The 20,111-nt window shown below is 42.3% G+C and overlaps 1 protein-coding gene across 1 annotated transcript; it reads left to right on the plus strand.

Moving 5' to 3' along the window:
• Positions 1 to 817: 817 nt before the first annotated feature.
• On the plus strand, positions 818 to 15,251 carry LOC113029482 (zinc finger protein 569-like). The gene is made up of 3 exons (XM_026180369.1): positions 818 to 835; positions 13,842 to 14,438; positions 14,673 to 15,251. The coding sequence occupies exons 1-3, from the start codon at positions 818 to 820 to the stop codon at positions 15,249 to 15,251; spliced, it is 1,194 nt and encodes a 397-aa protein (XP_026036154.1).
• Positions 15,252 to 20,111: the final 4,860 nt, after the last annotated feature.

A 20,111-nucleotide genomic window follows, 5' to 3' on the forward strand; every position in this document is an offset into this window, starting at 1 on the left:
TCAAACACAGCTGCAGTCAAAGCAGGAAGGAAAGCACTGAAACCACTGATCAAAGCTCATTAATCAATGAGCTTTAATCATTGGTTGTTGGGGAATTGTGGAGGTGGTGGGACTGGGGGGCTGAAGGAGTTGAAAGTGTGGGGTGGGGGAGTAACAGGTCTGTCCCTGTTTGTGGAAACCACAGGAGGAGCTGTTCAGGCTGTTGCTGGGTGTGAATTGTTGATGGAGTCTTTAAACTTGTAGTTGCTGTTTTCCAGACTGAAGCAGAGTCGTTAGCTGAAAACTGGTTTTAGAGGTTCATTCAGGACACCTTCTCAGGCTCTTACAGCCTTACCTGTATCATAACAAAGTGTATAAACCCCAATCCACCTTTAACATGGTCCTTCTCCCAAACCTTCAAATAGGACTTTCTGGCCCTGTCATAGTAAAGGGCTGCTGCTTCAACTAACATAACTTGAAGTAGGTAATGATGGTAGACAGCCATGCTATTTAACTTTGGCGTGCTGTAGATTATGTAAGTTTCACTAGAACCATGAGTACATTCACAAAGTTCCTCCTGAAGTATAAGTGAGTGAGAGAGTTTCCTCACTTTGCAGCACAACACGTCTCACAAGATTTCTACAAGCAATCAGAGTGAAATTTGTACTTTGTGTTGTCAGATGAACATATGAGACACTTTGACTCTTCAGTGCAGTGTGGAGCCTAACAAAGATCTGTTTTGTGTCCCAGCTGATCAGCAGGAGGAGAAGAGTCTGACGGAGCAGCAGAGGAACATTTTCAGCCATCTGGACTCAGCTGAGTCACTACAGAGGAAACAATGAGCTCAACACAGGAGGTGAGGAAAATATCACAGTTTCACCAAATAACCAGTCACGTCTAAAACTCTCATCCTCCCAACCTGTTATATGACTGTGTTGTATATTATGTTGTTTTTTAGAGACCACAGCACATGTTAAAATAAGGAAGGTTTATTCATCAACATTATTAATAATCAAATAGACAAAACATTTTTTTCATCATCCCCAAAAATACACGTTCAAAGCACCACAACAGCAGCCCGATATCAGACAGAAGCTGTCAGCTGAGCTCTGTAGAGTGGGCAATTATTATGAAACTCTATATTAGGGATGGGTACCGGTGTCCGGTGCCATGATGGCACCGGTTCTGACATAAACGGTAGTAACCAGACCGAAAAGCAGCGCACATTTCGGTGCTTTATTTCGGTGCTTTTTTTTCCTGAGCTGTGATACACTTTAGATTCTAGCCAATCATTTTACGTTTCCGAGGATAGTAGGCGGGGCCAGGTACGTATGTTCTTTTATGCAGAGCTACAGATTAAAAATGGCCAAGGCGAAGCGGTCAAAAGTCTGGCTGTACTTCACAGCAAAATATGCAAACTCAGCAGCCTGCAACAAGTGCTTTAAGCTGATACTATGATACTGTCAAAGGAGGTAACACCTCGAATCCGATGAAACACCTGGCGACGCATAGAGTTTTTTTTAAAAGCCCAGAAATGCGCCGTATGATAGCTTGCTGCGAGACCTCACACCGAGCACATCTACTGTGCGTTGGTTGCCTGTTATCGGATCCGGAGTTAGCAATATCCCCCAAAAACCCCGAAGACGAGAGTCCTGGCCCCTAGCCCTGCCAGTGTAGCAGAAATGATGAGGATGATGATGCAGCAGCAGCTGTTCTTCTCTGCGTGAGTAGCTTAATGTTGTTCATGTGTAATTTACGTTGAGTAGGCTAACCACATTATTAAATTAATGCATGTAAGGTGAACTAGCAAACACCATCATAGCTACATGCGGCTGTCTTCTTGTTTGATGGCAGATACTCCCTTCACCCTGGCCAAAAAGGCTAAAATGACTAAAGAAAAAGAGGGAAACGGCTAAACATGAGAGGTTTTTGGACAAAGTTTGTGTTTTTTCCATTGATTAAGCACTGCTTCCAGCTAAGAGTGATACCATATATGCCCCATAGCTGCAGAAAAGGCTAACTTTGTTATATTTTTACAAAAAACCAGCTGAACATGAGAGGTTTTAAGACCAATTTTGTGTTCTCCATTCTTTAAGCACCGGTTTGAGCACCGGCACCGTTTCAAAAGTACCGATTTGGCACCGGTATCGGATAAAACCTAAACAATACCCATCCCTACTCTATATTATAATTTGTAGATTCAAGCTGCTCTTCACATTTTTGGCCAGCAGATGTCACCAAAGAGGACTGTGTTGAAAAGCTTTGAGTAATGAACCTTTTTCAATACAAGCTTCAGTGTTTCAGAAAGCTTCATTTGGCCATCACTGATATAAATAATATTATAGAAATGATCAGAGGAGGCAAAAGTACATTTACTCTATACTTAAGTGGAAGTACAGATATTAGTGTTATAAATACTTCAGTAAAAGTATTCATTCAACTTCTTTACTTAAGTAACAGTGAAAAAGTACAGGCTCTGAAATGTAATCAGAGTAAAAAAGTAAAAGTAGCTCCTTGAAGAACATTTTAACCACATGTTTTTATCCAAAGTTAACTGAACCTTGTGCTTTGTTAATGTAATAATAAGATAAGATTAGTAAATGAAGTAAAAACTATTTATGTCTAATAAAGGTTCTCTGTTTGAATCAGTTAAGTAGAAAATGAAGGAAAATAAAACATGTGTGTATTTTCTGTTGCCTACACTGTAGAGCGTGACTTTGCCTCTAAACAGGAACATGAGCAGGGAAGAGGTTAAAGTGGGATTGAGCAGGTGGGAACCCTAAAATCAGCTGTAGTGGCTCAGCGTGGGGAAAAGAATCACAGCTCACAATAATTTCTGTTGAGAGCTCCAGTAGATTTTCTTAAAGTACAGGCTGTGATCAGCTGACCTGCTGCTCTCTGTGGATGTACACAACTGAATTCAACCAGATGTCAGCAGATGTTTCATGAGCTGTCCTGGCTGATTTCCATCCTCTACACTGACAGTACACTGTCTTTATATTAGACACTATACTGTTGGTATGAAGGTGGAACTCAGTGAATGGATGTCAGCATCATGAGCTTCAGTTTAAATGAATCTCTGCTACACTTAATCGAACTGTGACATGAGCACCACAGTCACTGTGCACCAGTCACACACTGTCCTTTACTTTAAATCCATCACAGATCAGCAAACGAACCTGTTTATCCTGCACTAACCTGCAGAGGATCTTCATGCAGTCTTTAAATAACACAGTTAATCTGCTTCAGATTGTTTTGCAGCAGCTTTCATAATCTGAAAAAACATAATGTCACATGTACAGACTCAATATCTGATTTCAACACATGAGGACTTACATGTAAGCTTTAATCTCCAGTTGATCAAATCCCACTGAGCAGTCCTTCCCTTTAAATCTAACCTCTCTTCTTCCTCTCCTGTCCTGTGTGTCTTATCTTTCTCCATCTCTGAGTGAAGTTAGCTCTCTTTCTTTTCTCTCCCTGTGATGTACAGCAGCTGGACCTTTAGCCAGCAACACACTGTGTTAAACCAAGATGGCGCCGCGTATGGATGCCCTGGTGCTTCAGTGCGTTACTTTTGTCTTGTTTTTGTGCATTTCTTCTGTGTTTGGGCACTCCTCTGGATATTCTTACACCAGAGAAGAGCTCCTTAACTGCAGGACTACAACGCCTGTGGATTTATTTCCAATATTTGTCGCATCTGCGGCAGATTTACTGCTGACTCTGATCAGGAAAGTGAGACGTCGAAAGAGAGGGAAGCGAGCCGGCGTACTCGTGCGTTTGAGGAAACGCGGACTGAGAACGGCCCTTCCTGGGATCTTCCTTTCTAATGTACGCTCACTCTGGAATAAGATAGACGAACTGGCCCTGATGAGAAGCATGAACAAAGACTTTGCCTCCTCCTGTGTCTTATGTTTTACGGAGTCGTGGCTCAGTGAGGACATCCCGGACTGCGCGCTCAAGCTGGAGGGCTTTCATCTGCTGCGCGCGGACCGGCAGGCCGCTCTCTCCGGTAAAACCAAAGGTGGAGGTGTCTGCTTCTACATCAATAGTGGCTGGTGCACAGATGTAACAGTGATTGCTCAGCACTGCTCTCCCTCTCTGGAATATCTTTTTATTCACTGCAAACCGTTTTATTCTCCGCGGGAGTTTGCTTCATTCATCCTGGCCGCTGTTTACATCCCGCCAGACGCAGATGCGCAGGCAGCTCAGTGCGCACTCGCGGAGCAGATTCTCCACACGGAGCGGACATTCCCGGACTCTCTCATCATTGCTCTTGGGGACTTTAACAAAGCCAATCTGAGCCATGAGCTTCCAAAATATAAGCAGCATATTAAATGCCCGACCAGAGAGGAGAGGACATTAGACCACTGCTACAGCACGATCAGCGGGGCCTATCGCGCGGTGCCGCGCGCTTCACTCGGACTTTCTGATCACGTCATGATCCACCTAATCCCCGCGTACAGACAGAGGCTGAAGCTCTCCAAACCTGTCGTGAGGACTAAAAAACTGTGGAGCAACGAGGCTGTGAAGGAGCTTCGCACGTGTTTGGAGTCTACAGACTGGGACACAATGAAGGCTGCTTCTAACAGCTTGGACGAGTTTACGGACACTGTCACCTCCTATATCCACTTCTGTGAGGACAGCATTGTGCCATCACGCACCAGGGTGAGTTATAACAATGACAAACCCTGGTTTACTCCTAAACTCATAAAGCAGTGGCTGGAAAAGAGTAAGGCGTTCAGAAGCGGAGACAGGGACTGCTACAGAGAGGCCAAGTACAGGTTCACTAAAGAAGTGGACATTGCCAAACATCAGCACTCTGAGAAGATGCAGCAGCAGATCTCAGAGAATGACTCGGCCTCTGTGTGGAAAGGTTTTAGGAATATTACAAACTACAAGCCTAAAACCCCCCACTCCACTGACGACTTGCTCTTAGCCAACACCCTTAACGACTTCTACTGCCGTTTTGATGAGCCATCAGGCAGCCTTCACACCTCCAACGACCCCAACAATAGAGGCACTTTGGACACTCATTCCCCCACCTCTCCCCCCTACATAGAGCCATCACCACCTTCAAACTGTTCACCTGCAACACCCGCCCCCTCACCCCACACAAAAGAGGATTTCACACCACCTCCTCCGACCACAACTCTTCATATTCATGAAGCAGATGTGAGGAAGCAGTTTAGGAGTCTGAATGCTCGGAAAGCTCCCGGCCCAGACGGTGTGTCTCCTGCCACCCTCAGACACTGTGCAAACGAGCTGGCCCCAGTGTTTTCTGGCATCTTCAACTCCTCACTGCAGGCATGTCATGTGCCTGCCTGCTTCAAGTCCTCTACCATAATCCCTGTCCCCAAGAAACCTAGGATCACTGGACTAAATGACTACAGACCCGTGGCTCTGACATCTGTAGTCATGAAGTCATTTGAGCGCCTAGTTCTCTCCCATCTCAGGACCCTCACGGCCCCCCTCCTGGACCCCCTGCAGTTTGCATATAGAGCCAACAGGTCTGTAGACGACGCCATCAACATGGCCCTACACTTCATCCTGCAGCATCTGGACTCCCCAGGAACCTACGCCAGGATCCTGTTTGTGGACTTCAGCTCTGCCTTCAACACCATCCTTCCAGACCATCTCCGAGGCAAGCTTTCCCAGATGAATGTGCCTGATCCCATCTGCCGGTGGATCACTGACTTCCTGACGGACAGGAAGCAGCACGTGAGGCTGGGAAAGAATGTCTCGGACTCCCGGACCATCAGCACCGGCTCCCCTCAGGGCTGTGTTCTTTCTCCTCTGCTCTTCTCCCTGTACACCAACTGCTGCACCTCCACCCACCAGTCTGTCAAGCTAATCAAGTTCGCAGATGACACCACCGTCATTGGGCTCATCTCGGACGGGGACGAGTCTGCCTACAGGAGGGAGGTTGAACGTCTGGTGTCTTGGTGCAGCCACAACAACCTGGTGCTGAATGCCCAGAAGACAGTGGAGATTATTGTGGACTTCAGGAAGCACACAGCTCCACTCCCCCCCCATCATCCTGACTGACACCCCCATCACCTCTGTGGACTCATTCCGCTTCCTGGGTACCACCATCACCCAGGACCTGAAGTGGGAGCCCACCATCACCTCCGTCATCAAGAAAGCCCAGCAGAGGATGTACTTCCTGAGGCAGCTGAAGAAATTCAACCTGCCAACACGGACGATGATGCAATTCTACACTGCAATCATCGAGTCCATCCTCACCTCCTCCATCACCGTGTGGTACGCTGGAGCCACTATCAGGGACAAACAGAGACTGCAGCGTGTTGTGCGCTCTGCTGAGAAGGTGATTGGCTGCAGACTCCCATCTCTGCAGGACCTGTACACCTCCAGGACACTGCGGCGTGCAGCCCGGATCTCAGCTGACCCTTCTCACCCTGGACACAGTCTGTTTGACCTGCTCCCCTCAGGCAGGAGGCTCCGGTCCATTCGCACCAGAACCTCTCGCCACAAGAACAGTTTCTTCCCCTCTGCTGTTGGACACATGAACAATAACCACATGATTGTCCCCGCCACTAACACATGACCCTACGCTGTGTCACTGCATCATTTCATGTTTGGCACTGATCACCACCTGCACTCATGTATATATCTTTCTACGTAGCACTCATAATTCTTATTCTCATGTATATATCTCATGTATATCTCATGCACATATCTTTCTTTCTACATAGCACTTTAATTCTTATTGTCTGCACTGAAGCACCGCAGCAATTTCCTAATGTTGTAAACCTCAACATCTGGCAATAAACCCATTCTGATTCTGATTCTGAGACAAACTGCACACAAACAGTTTGTGTGTTTGCTGATGTTTGTTGATAGAAACGCTGCATTTGAAATTACCTGTTTTTTCAGGTGCTGTGCAAAAAAGAAAGAAGAACAACGTCTCACTTTAACTCCTGACTATGACTCACAGTTTTGCCTCTTTCATCTCTTTTTATGTTTCATACCCTGGTGATTAGTACACGATCAGGATTGTGTTTCATGTGTTACTTTTCAGGCTCAAATCAGTTTGATACCAAAAGTGAAAAGTCTGTTTTGATAATATAATGAGTAGAAAGTCTTTTTTTTTATGTGGGGAGTCAAACTAAGGAAAATAAGGAAAAAATATTTTAGTGTTTAAACAGTCATTAATTCTTTTTAACACCAGGTTGGATGTAATGTGTTAGAACTACCAGTAGGTGGTGATAAGAGACCTTTAAGGTGTTTGGTGCCACACTCCACCTTCAAGTTTAAAACTAGTGTTAATGGAGTTTGAAGGTTGAGTTTGTTCCACGACTGCATTTCACTCACTGCCTCTGTTTGTATCTCTGTCACTGCAGGACCAACATGGAGCGAGAAGTCAGCGCTCTCAGGAGGCCGACAAACCTCACAGAAGAAAGGGAGAGAAAACATACACCTGTGACGATTGTGGGAAGGAGTTTACTCTGAAGGATAAACTGAAGCAGCATCAGGTCATCCACACTGGAGTCAAAGAGTACAGCTGTGATTTGTGTGGAAAGAGTTTTCCCAGGAAGGGTTCCCTAAAAAGACACAAAGTCATCCACAGTGGAGTTAAAGCGTACAGCTGTGATCAGTGTGGCACAGCTTTTACTCACAGAGACAGCTTACAGAGGCATCTAGTTACCCACTCTGGAATTAAGGCATACAGCTGTGACATCTGTGGAAAAACTTTCAGCCTGAAACAGAGCCGAAATACACACCTACGCATTCACACCGGACATAATGTGTACTGCTGTGAACAGTGTGGCAAACAGTTTATAACAAACCAAAAGTTACAATACCACATGTTTACCCACACTGAGGGACGACCTTATAAATGTGACCTGTGTGAGAAGACTTTTAAATCTCCACATGACCTGAGACGACACCAACAGATCCACACCAGAAAGAGACTCTACAAGCGCAGTTACTGTGAGGTATGTATTTATGTTTTTATCTTGTCATTTTAGCCTGACTGTTTGGAACAACTCTGCTCATTAAACTGTGTTAGCATGTTAGCAATTCTACTGCATGAAAAAGGCTGCATCTGAGGCGGCACAGTTAATCTGCCTCAGATTGTTTTGCAGCAAGTTTCATAATCTGAAAAAAAGACATAAAATTATATGTACAGACTAGAGATGAACCAATCCGATATTATGTATCGGTCTTATACTGACGTAAATTACTGGATCGGATATCGGAGAGAAATAAAAAATGTAATCCGATCCATTAAATATCAAAAAAGCACCTCACAAAACTTGCGACATGGCGTAACTCGGCTCATAACCGTAGCACGTGGCAACTGTATGCATCATGTTATAGAGCGGCTGTGGCGTGCGGGACCTGTCTGCAGTCTGTTTGAGCATTTGGAGCCTCGCTACCAATCCGGCATTTCATCTCGGAGGAAGTTATCCCCGAGAGAAGTAAAGCAAGTGTGTAAGTTCATCTCTGAATGTTTGTAAAGCATTCCCGCGTCAAGCTTAACAACCGATATATGGAGCGACTGCCTCTTCTCTCTCTCCCTCCCTCTCCTGCTGCTACTTCAATCATGAAACTGATTACAGTTTTTTACAGACGCTAGGACACATTTCTCAATACTTAGGTCACGTTTGCAAAACTCCTCACACAGTGAGCACAACAGAAGTCTATGTGGGCTAAACTGAGGACCAGTTATCATTGTTTTGGCACAAAATGCATTCAATGACTACATCTCTCAAATTTCATGAATTATCTTCTCACTCAGACACAAGAACTGCCAAAAATCTTTGTACGGACAGGACATTTTGCATGTGCTTACATACTGTTTTCAAAACTGTTAAACTTATGGCCAAAACAATAACACAATGCAAAACTTAAAAAGACAGCAAAATTCAACAGCAATATTTTATTGAAACATATTTTAAATCTAAAAATGCAGTTTAACCAGCCACAGCTGATTCTTATTGTAGATGAACATCTACACAGGTGTTACTCCTTCAATTTTTCAACTCCTTCAATTCTGGCATGCCAGAAGATTATTTCCTAGGTGTGTTGCCCTAGATGACATAAGATGTGATGTGGATGAGAACCTGTGGCCAAATGGAGAAGACCGAGTAGATTAGCATTACTATTGTATGTGTATCAGTGGATGGTGTGTATACAAATTCTTGTATTTTGGGATTACTTAGTGCAGAAAAATAAAAATACATAAACAAATATTAACGAATTCTGCATGATGTCTGATTCATTCCAGTAACATATATTGAAATTATAAACAGAGATGTGTCCTTGTTTTACACAAGAAAACACTGTGTAATGCTACATGTTGTTAGTGTTTTTTAGGTCATTGTTTTGTGGGTGACAAAGTGTGTTTGTCGGCTGTCAACCTTTGCTAGTGTTCTGGAAGAATGAGTTTATTTGAGACCTGAATGAAGTGTTTTGGTAGTTGTAGTGCATTTTGAATGTGAAATGAACTGCTTTGCCAAGCTGACGGTCAGTTAGGAGGATTGTGTGAAGTGTTTTGCAAAAGTGACCTAAGTATTGAGAAATGTGTCCTAGCGTCTGTAAAAAACTGTAATGATCAGCTGATCGGCTTTTCTGTCGCGAGTCCGTCTCTCTTCTAGAGCAGGGCGATATTGCCAAAAATATTTATCACGATATATATTTGAAAATTTGCGATAACGATATAACTGACGATATAATTGATGCGAGACAAAATACAACTCCACAACATTACTAGCACAAAAAGACAACCTTCCATTTATTTTCACTTAAACAAGAAGCTGGTTTTTATGTACATTAAAGCTTTATAAAAATTTAACAGTGCAAATGCAAATTCCTTGCTCAAAGTTTAACCAAAAGTCATTTCCAGTAGAAATGGGCTGACATATCCTGAGCATAACCATGTATAATATCCACTGAAGTTAAAAAGAGGTGCTTTGCAACATTAAACTGCAGTGTGCAGTACGTATTTTTCGGACCATAAGGTGCACGGGATTATAAGGCACATTAAGCGAAACAAAGCAGTCAGATAAATCAAACTTTATTAAACTCATTCTTCTTGCTTCCTCCACTTCTGTACCATTGATTCATTAATGTTGAATTCTCTGGCAGCTACTGTATTCCCATGTTGTTGCAGTATATTAATGACTAACCTTGTATTGTGGATGGATTATCTCAGTTGTTCTCCTGACTGAAGTTTGGTCCGTTTACAGCATCCTGCCATGCGATTGCATTTGTCTCTAACCATGAGGAACCTTCACGTGAACTTTTATAAGTGGAAAAGTGTTAGTGTTTGTCCTCCAGCTTCACTGTTTATGTTATGCTAACATAGCTGTGTCGCTAGCGATCACGTAGCACATCATTATATACCAGCTAGCCCAACTTCAGTAACCCTACAAACGTCACTGCTGTTTAGTTTCCTGTCTTCATTTATGTTGGAAGTGATAGCAGAGCTGTATGTTTGAATTTTTTCAGAAATCTCTCAGTCAGAACATGCTATATCATGCTTAGGTAACTAGCGAAACTAGCGAGCTAACTTCCGCTAGCTTCTTGCTAACTGCTAACTCCGTTAAATGTAATAAATTTTGTTTTCATGGATGCCTGGAAGTTAAACTTCATAGTTACACCTGATAAAGCAGCAATGCTGATCGTTTTATTAAAGATGAAAGAATTTAGACAGTTTTTAACTGTCAGTGATGCTGCAGTGTTCGTTTGACTTGAAGCAGACGGAGTTTAGGACCAGTGTTGCCAACTCCTCAGTAAGGAAAATCGCTATTGGTTGTCCTAAAAGTCGCTAGAAGTCGCTAAATGACGTCATCGCCTAATTTGCATAATTGGTCATGCTAATCTAATTGTAACCTATGTTGTTGGAGAGAGAAATAACACCGTGGAAGAGACATAAAGTGAGTAAAAAACGTCCTAAATGCATTTAGAGTTTATTTAGAACTACAAATTAAATTTCTTTTAGCAATTATTGTTTTGTTTTTTTTATGTCACAATTCCAACCCTACTCCTTTACCCGGTCTTGGACCGGCAAAAGTGACCCGAAATAGGCACTCTGGTGGCGTTACTGTGTGTGTGTGTGTGTGTGTGTGTGTGTTTATAAGTAGTTTTAAACCTTGTGATCCACAAAACAGCATAAGAGTAAAAGAAGAACTGACTGCGTTACAGCACCCGCTGCTTGTTGAGAGTAAAAGCGATACGCGCTTTCACGTCTTTTTTTAGCCACTTTCTTTTAGAAAAAAAGTCGCTATGGGCTCTGAAAACTCGCTAAATATAGCGACAAAGTCGCTAAGTTGGCAACACTGTTTAGGACCCAGATTACTCCCAGATTTAAGAACATCTTAGTCCAACAAATACGACAATAACGACGGCCGCTTGCATGTTCTGCAAAAAAAATGTGCTTTGTCGTGTATCTGACGGACAAACACCAAACCAGTTCCACATCACTGAAGTTGCACCATTTTTACAAACCAATTCTGGTTCATCTGTTTCACTCAACAATCGGCCATGTGCGTATGAAAACAAAGGCACTGCGCATGCGCGTTTTACTCATATTCTATCGCGATATTTCATTTTCCTATCGTTGCCTAACATTATACCAGTATTACCGTGAACGGTATAATATGGCCCAGCCCTACTCTCTTCTTTGTTTATCGCCCTCTTCGCGCCAGAAAGAGGAAACCAGCGGCTGAACAACTGCAGCACATTTAAGCTTGATAAGCTGTTGTTGGAATTTATTTAACATTACTTTCTACACCAGGATCTTTTTCTACGTAGCTGACGGCTGTAACTGTGCAGGGGTGGATCTAGCAAAGTTTAGCCAGGGGGGCCGATAGGGCATGAACAGGGAAAAGGGGGCTCAAAGACATACTCTTCTTTCTTATTCTCATTTAAAATGTCTATCTTTTAATAAATAATTATACGAAGCTTACACCCAAAGTTTTAATCTGATGTAGAATGTATAGAAGTTCATTACTGTATATAGTAACTATTAAGTCTAATATACCCTAGTAAGCTATAGTACTTTTTCCTTTGGGAAGGTACCATCTGTGCAGTCTGCAAATCTGTTGAAGATGTTGAATCTATTTAAATGTTCTTGAAAAATAATTGATTTCCTTGCAAGTATCATGCATTCATCTTTAGTAGGCTTGATTACTGTAACAGCATCTTTACAGGTCTACCTAAAAAATCAGTCAGACAACTACAGCTCATTCAGAACTCTGCTGCTCGAGTCCTCACTAAGACCAAAAAAGTGGACCACACCAGTCCAGCTCTGAGGTCTTTACACTGGCTGCCTGTCCGTCAGAGGATAGACTTTAAAGTCCTGATGCTGGTCTATAAAGCTCTGAATGGTTTAGGACCAAAATACATCAGTGACCTCCTGACCCAGTATGAACCTTCCAGATCCCTCAGGTCATCTGGATCCGGTCTTTTATCAGTTCCCAGAGTCAGAACCAGACACGGAGAAGCTGCATTCAGCTTTTATGCTCCATATATCTGGAACAAACTCCCAGAAAGCCTCAGATCAGCTGAAACACTCAGTTTATTTAAATCCAGGTCGAAGACTCAGCTGCATTTGAATAAAGCACCAAATCCACACTTTTAAGCTTAAATTTCAAAACTTACATTAACTACTGATTTTATCTACTGTTCTGATTTTATCTGTTTTGATTTTATATACTGTTTTGTTTGTTTGTTAATTAGTTTGTTTGTTTGCTTGTTTTAATCAATTTTAAATCATGCTTTTTATTTGTTTTTGTTTCTAATGTCTCTGTAAAGCACTTTCAATCACCTTGTTGTTGAATTGTGCTATACAAATAAACTTGCCTTGCCTTGCCTTGCAGTGTATTTTTACATACAGGTATAACAGAATAGGTTTAGTGTTTTGTTTTGTTTTGTTTGTTTTTTTTTTGTTTTTACTTGAGCATGAACTTATACAAAAAGCAGCAAGATATTAAAAAACAGTTTTATTGATTAAAAACACACAGTATCAGATTCATATCGGTATTGGCAGATATCCAAATTTATGATATCGGTATCAGACATAACAAAGTGGTATCGTGCCATCTCTAGTACAGACCCAATATCTGATTTCAACACATGAGGACTTACATGTAAGCTTTAATCTCCAGTTGATCAAATCCCACTGAGCAGTCCTTCCCTTTAAATCTAACCTCTCTTCTTCCTCTCCTGTCCTGTGTGTCTTATCTTTCTCCATCTCTGAGTGAAGTTAGCTCTCTTTCTTTTCTCTCCCTGTGATGTACAGCAGCTGGACCTTTAGCCAGCAACACACTGTGAGACAAACTGCACACAAACAGTTTGTGTGTTTGCTGATGTTTGTTGATAGAAACGCTGCATTTGAAATTACCTGTTTGTTCAGGTGCTGTGCAAAAAAGGAAGAACAACGTCTCACTTTAACTCCTGACTATGACTCACAGTTTTGCCTCTTTCATCTCTTTTTATGTTTCAAACCCTGGTGATTAGTACACGATCAGGATTGTCTTTCATGTGTTACTTTTCAGGCTCAGATCAGTTTGATGTTTGAAACCAAAAGTGAAAAGTCTGTTTTGAAAATATAATGAGTAGAAAGTCTTTTTTTTTTAATGTGGGGAGTAAAAGTAAGGAAAATAAGGAAAAAATGATTTTAGTGTTTAAACAGTCATGAATTATTTTTAACACCAGGTTGGATGTAATGTGTTTCTACTACCAGTAGGTGGGGATAAGAGACCTTTAAGGTGTTTGGTGCCACACTCCACCTTCAGGTTTAAAACTAGTGTTAATGGAGGGAGTTTGAAGGTTGAGTTTGTTCCACGACTGCATTTCACTCACTGCCTCTGTTTGTATCTCTGTCACTGCAGGACCAACATGGAGCGAGAAGTCAGCGCTCTCAGGAGGCTGACAAACCTCAACCAAGAAAGAGAGAGAAAACATACACCTGTGACGAGTGTGGGATGGGATTTACTTTGAAGGCTAAACTAAAACATCATCAGGTCATCCACACTGGAGAGAAACCATTCAGCTGTGACTTGTGTGGAAAGTCTTTTTCCTGGAAGCGTTCCCTAAAAAGACATCAACTCATCCACAGTGGAGTTAAAGCGTACAGCTGTGATCAGTGTGGCATAGCTTTTACTGACAGTAGGTACTTACGGAGTCATCTAGTTACCCACTCTGGAATTAAGGCATACAGCTGTGACATTTGTGGAAAAACTTTCAGCCTGAAACAGAACCAAAATAGACACCTGCGCATTCACACCAGACATGATGTGTACTGCTGTGATCAGTGTGGCAAACAGTTTATAACCAACACGCATTTACAACAACACATGTTTACCCACACTGAGGGACGACCTTATAAATGTGACCTGTGTGAGAAGACTTTTAAATCTCCATGTTACCTGAGACGACACCAACAGATCCACACCAGAAAGAGACTCTACAAGTGCAGTTACTGTGAGGTATGTATTTATATTGTTATCTTGTCATTTTAGCCTGACTGTTTGAAACAACTCTGCAGATTAAACTGTGTTAGCATGTTAGCAATTCTACTGCATGGAAAAGCAGCTCTGAGTGATTATTCAGATTTTCATTTCAGTTATGATTTTTGTTTTTTATTTGCTCTTTATTTCAGGCGACGTTCAGGATAAAAATGTTGAAGGACTGACTTACACTGTCGTTGTGTCTTTGTTTAGAAGCAGAGCGACACAGATGGATCCATTTCTCAACCCTGTCATCACTGTGGTGGTGGGAAAGACTTTTGTTGTGACCTTTGTGGAAAAACTTTCAGTTGGCAACAAACCCTGAAAACACATCAACGTAAACACACTGGAGACAAACTGAAATACTGCAAAGAATGTGGGAGAAGCTTCAGCACATCAAGTGGATTAAAACGACATGAACTCATTCACAGTGGGACAAAAAAGCACCTCTGTGATCAGTGTGGGTCATCTTTCATTACTGCAAGTGTGCTTAAAAGACACAAACGAGTCCACACAGGAGAGAAACCATACAAGTGCAGATACTGTGACAAAAGCTTCTCACAATCAGGTCATCAAAACAAGCATGAATGTACACACATGGAAGGAAACTACAGCTGTGACCAGTGTGACAAGAGCTTCAGGAATCTCAGTTCATACTCCAAACACAAACGATCCCACGTTACTAATAAACTGTTTCACTGTTACCAATGTGCCAAAACATTCACTAAATTATCTGCTCTGTGCAAACATCAGCGTGATCACTCAGGGCTGAAATCACTCCCATCACAGTGAATATGAAGAGACAGAAAGATCCTCTTGTGGTTTCAGGGTCAGACTCAAAACCCTTGAGATCAGGCTCCACAGAGTTCAGAGTGAATCTCCTATAAAGATCTGATGAGGCAACTATGAATGAAAATGGTTCCCTAGTCTCATTTTAAGCTTTCTAAACTGTTCTGCTTCAGTGTTCATGTCGAGTGGTTCGCTTTGTTCCAGCAGTTGGATGAAGAAGTTTGAGCTGTGATTTCATTTCCTGTATTTCAGAGTAAAGGCTGAAGTGACAAATGGAAACATGTTTACAGTCACAGTCAGATGAACTGTTTTCAGTGGCACAGATGGAGGTTTATCAGAGGAGGAGACTTGGCTGCTCTCCACTCACACTGAACAGGGTTCCTGCAGCTTATTAAAAATCTGACCTGAAAGTTATGAAAAATTTCCTTGTAACACTGAGTTACAGTAGGGGGGCTGCTCCGTAATCCAGTTCAATAACACATCTCCTGACATTAAACATAAGCTTATTTAATAATGTGGATCTCTTTTGTCCAGATTTTTATTCAGAGGCAGCAACTGTGGTAAGAATTGACCCGGATGTTTACAGATCTTATAATTTTGTGTCAAGTTCATTTCCTTGTTGATGCAGAGCCAGAATTTAGATATTTTTAGACAATCCCATCGAAGATGCATGTAAGTTCCATCTGCTGTTTTATATTTGAGAAAAATTTGAAAGATCTTTAAAATCTTTTATTTTTCCTTAAACTTGCTGTAGGTATTAAAACTTATGATTTTGTTTTTAAGATGTCGAAACAATTAATTTTGGGAGCTCATTTTTTTAAAGTTGTGGTTTCATTTGTTCAGAGTTCATCAATGTTTTCCTCATACAAGGTGTGATGGATCCATGCTTTTATACTGTTTAAGACAAATTCTGAAAGCTGAACGATGCAGAGATGAGACCCTTTAAGGTGTGTTCACACCGAACGCAATAGATGCGACCAGAGCGTCAGGTTTACGTGTAAAGTCAATGGAAAAGTTCGATGACGCGTGATTGTGGGTCCTGCGAAAATTCAGAAGCAGATTTGCATCGTAAAAACGCATGAAACGCGCGTCAAATTAGCGCGAATGTATGGCAAGCCATAAGTGCCAAATATCGCCAATTTTCCAACCCGTTTGGTTAAGAAATGGCGTAAAAAAATTCCGTTTAATTAGTCCAAACGCCGTAAAAAACTGCGTTCTGTCTGGACAAATTCCACTTTTTTACCTTGAACGCCCCATCTGAGTGGCAGAAAAAATGCCGTTTGTATCTGTCTTTGAACGCCGCTTTTTACGTCACTCGGCAGAAAATGCCGTTCAAAGAGACATAAAAATGGCGTTTTTTACGATGTTCTGTGTCAGCTGTAACGGCATTTAAAACAGCGTTTTATTATTAATTATGCAGGGCACTCCCCATGGTTCCCTCATCCAATTACTTTCAACTCATTTCACCCAATCAAAAAGAGGAAGTGCAGACCACACTAATGCATCACCGATTCACCTTGCTGCTAAGTGATTGCCTATTCAGTACCAGTGCTTGTCACAGTATTCACTTGTATTATAATCCCACTATGCATTTGAATGTGTTTAAAGTATGATCAAGCAAACAAACGACAGAATGCTTTTTCTGAAACCTTAACTGTTGTTGAAGTTCGTTCGATTTGGGTAAGAGAAGAAAGCAGGCTGAGTCCGGGTAGGTGTCAAAAATAGTGATCTTTATTTTACACACTTTGCGCAGGAGTGTGGGAAGAAAACTTGCAATACTGCGAATGGACCGTTCCCCATCATTATATTGCCGTGATGACGTCACAGTTAGATCTTTATTGGAAATGATAACAGTTCCCCACACTCAAAAAGTTCTCCTTATATGGACATCAACTGCTACTTTTAGAGAAAAACAAGTGTGTATTACATTGTGCATTTTGTGAATGTATATCTATCAGAAAAACTGTCCTAAGACGACCCTCCTGTTCTTACTAAGTGTGTGTGTGAACGTGCGTGTTTTACATAACTATGTGCATGTTGTTACAGGCCTGAGTACGTGCAGAACTGAATGTAGACAGCCCAGGGTCCAACAGGACCCACGAGTTCGAGCGGTTACAAGAATGTGCAACAGCTTAAGCAAATAGAAAGAATAATACAGAACAACAATAGACTGATCAAAGTGCTAATAATCTGTGTACCTTAATATTGGCTCAGAGTAACATAGATGTGATTCAAAGATTATTCAATCAACTGATTCAACACTGGTAAATGATTAATCAATGATAATTCTGATTATAACTGTGACCATAAGAATACAGAATAAAATATCTCTTGTCCACACTCCTCCTCTTTGGCCTTAAAAAAAAGGCCAACCTTTACCCAGAGTTTGTTTCACTCCTCCGTCCAGGCGGCCTCTCGCAACGGCATCATATACCCCGGACCAGCTGAACCAGAGTCTAGGGCCCTGCTTACCAGTTTTACCAACACACGCCTTACCAGAGGAATGAGACAACACCCGATCATCAATATACCTAGAAAAACTATAAGAGAAAACATGGCAGACATAAACACACCTTTCCATTGCCCAAAAACAGAAGTGATCCAGTCTCCCAGCCCCGTGTTCACGCCTGATTGCTCATGCATGGTTCTAGATAACGTTCTCAGATTCTCAAGCGCCCTAGTGACCGTTCCGTCCAGAGCCGTATTGTTGGGAATAAAGTTGCAACACATGTTTCGTGTTATGGCAGCTCTGCTGATTTCTGAGCTTCTTTGTTATTTTCCTCTTTACTTCTCTTAACCTTTAACTTATGTCTTAGCAATCAGATTCTGCCATCATGCATTACCGCTTTGTGCTAGTTATGTTGACTTTTCTCTTCTTTTGTCTCCACTTTTTTCACCCCTATTTGGATACCCGGTGCATGGCTGCTTTGTTTATTTTAGGGATCAGCTGTTAGCGCTGCACCCTGCGGCTGCTCTACCGGCAGACAGACCCGACATCCCCAGTGAGCTGAGGGTGAAGAGACGGGGGTGATTAGGGTTGCCAACCGTCCCTTGAAAAACAGAATCATCCCGTATTTAGACACAAAAGTACACGTCCAGTATTGTGCTGAAAAGGGACGCACTTTGTCCCGTAATACAGTGAGAATCAAAAGTAGTCTATAACTTTTAATGGAATTAACGCTTTGTTTGAAAACATAATTCCCAGCCCCTCTCCTGCTTTGTGACCAATGAGCTGACAGCACACTTATGACAATTCAGATTACCGCTTATCTCATTGGTCGAGGAAAGGTCGCTTGCGGAGAAAATACCGGAAGACAACAGATGACCACAACAAGAAGCATGGCCAACAGGGAAACAAACGCCGACACTGCCGGTGCAAGTCTCGGATGACAGTACACCTAAAGCTGGGCATACACTGTGTGATTTTTTTTTAGTCGCATTATTCAGCTTCTGCTCGAACTGCACGATTGACTCGCAGGGGTTAGAAGTTCGTAGGTCACGATGCAGAGTCTCACACTATACGGCCCGATGCTCTGATGCGACCTGAATGCTCACACTGTGCGTCCATAAAATGAAGGTTATAACAGAAAATCTGTCGCTCGCTCTCCCTCTTTGTCTTTCACTCACACAGACACACCACCACCATCAACTTTGCTAAATTGCTAATGAAAAACACTGATCAGGCAGCTGTGATTGAGCAGCAGTGTAGATCCAACTATTTTCACTGTTGTTGTGGTCGTGATAATTTTGTGATGCCACATCGAAAAGGCTCGGATGAGCTTTCCCAAGTTCTACAAGTTGTGCCTCCATCGTTTGTGTCCAAATCACACGCTGCACAGCCGTGCTGCCCAGTCTTTTTCACCGACGTTTATGTGTTTGCGCGTGAGCAGTGTGAGCGGCTGCAGTGACACCCTCACGACGCTTGATGAATGGGAGCTGGTCGTGAGGTGTTAATTGCTTCTCATGACCCCACGTATACTACACGATGCACGACGCACAAGGAAGGCGAAAATCGGGCCAATAACCAAAACGGTCGCACGACTCAAAAATCGGCTCAAAATGGGCCAAAAATCGCACAGTGTAAGCCCAGCATTAGACCAGCAATGTTTGTTCCCCTCCGAGAAAAAAAAAAAGGCTGCAAAAGTACGGTGAGGAATGGGAAAAGGAAAACACCTGGCTGGAAAAAGTGCACGATAACACCAATAAAGTGCACTGCACTGTGTGCTGGCGCACTTTTCCATAGGCATGTTTCTAATGGTGGGCACATGAAGAAAATGAGGGTCGTGAAATTTCAGGGAACCCTTAACCAATTTTTTTGTCCACCAGGCCACGGCAGAAGCAGATATGGTATGTAAACATTGGTTTGTTTTTTAAACCCTCTGGTTAAGGTTAATATGGGCATGTGCAGTGAATATCAGCGCTATGTGGCCAGAAGTGTGATAATATAATTTATTTTGTGTAATAAACAACTGCAAGGATAGATGATTACAACAAATAGATGACTAATACATAAAAGTAATGCATAGATGAACAATGATGATGAGTTAAGATGCGTAATCATGGGAACAAGTGGGTTTACAAACAGGAGCAGCTGATTAGCATTAGAAAAGCTGACCTAAGTATTGAGACATGTGTCCTAGCGTCTGTAAAAAACTGTAAATCCACCACATACTGCTTAATTTGAGAAAGATTTTCATTGTGTTTGATAGGTTTGTAGCTTGAACCTATTCGCTGGAACGTTGAAGACAATATAATTACACAGCAAGCAAGACACGAAGTAGGCAAAGTTCTTCATGTTTCTCGTGCACGGGAGAGAACCGGACAAACGCCGTTCCTTCGCTTGACCCCAGTTGCTCTCGTTCG

The sequence above is a fragment of the Astatotilapia calliptera genome, chromosome 9 (assembly GCF_900246225.1).
Source record: "Astatotilapia calliptera chromosome 9, fAstCal1.2, whole genome shotgun sequence".
NCBI lineage: Eukaryota > Metazoa > Chordata > Actinopteri > Cichliformes > Cichlidae > Astatotilapia > Astatotilapia calliptera.

Bases quoted from the DNA above. Each gene is read 5' to 3' on its own strand.
- LOC113029482 (XM_026180369.1), top strand. The intron at 14,439-14,672 runs GTATGTATTTAT...GTCTTTGTTTAG, and splicing joins ACAAGTGCAGTTACTGTGAG to AAGCAGAGCGACACAGATGG.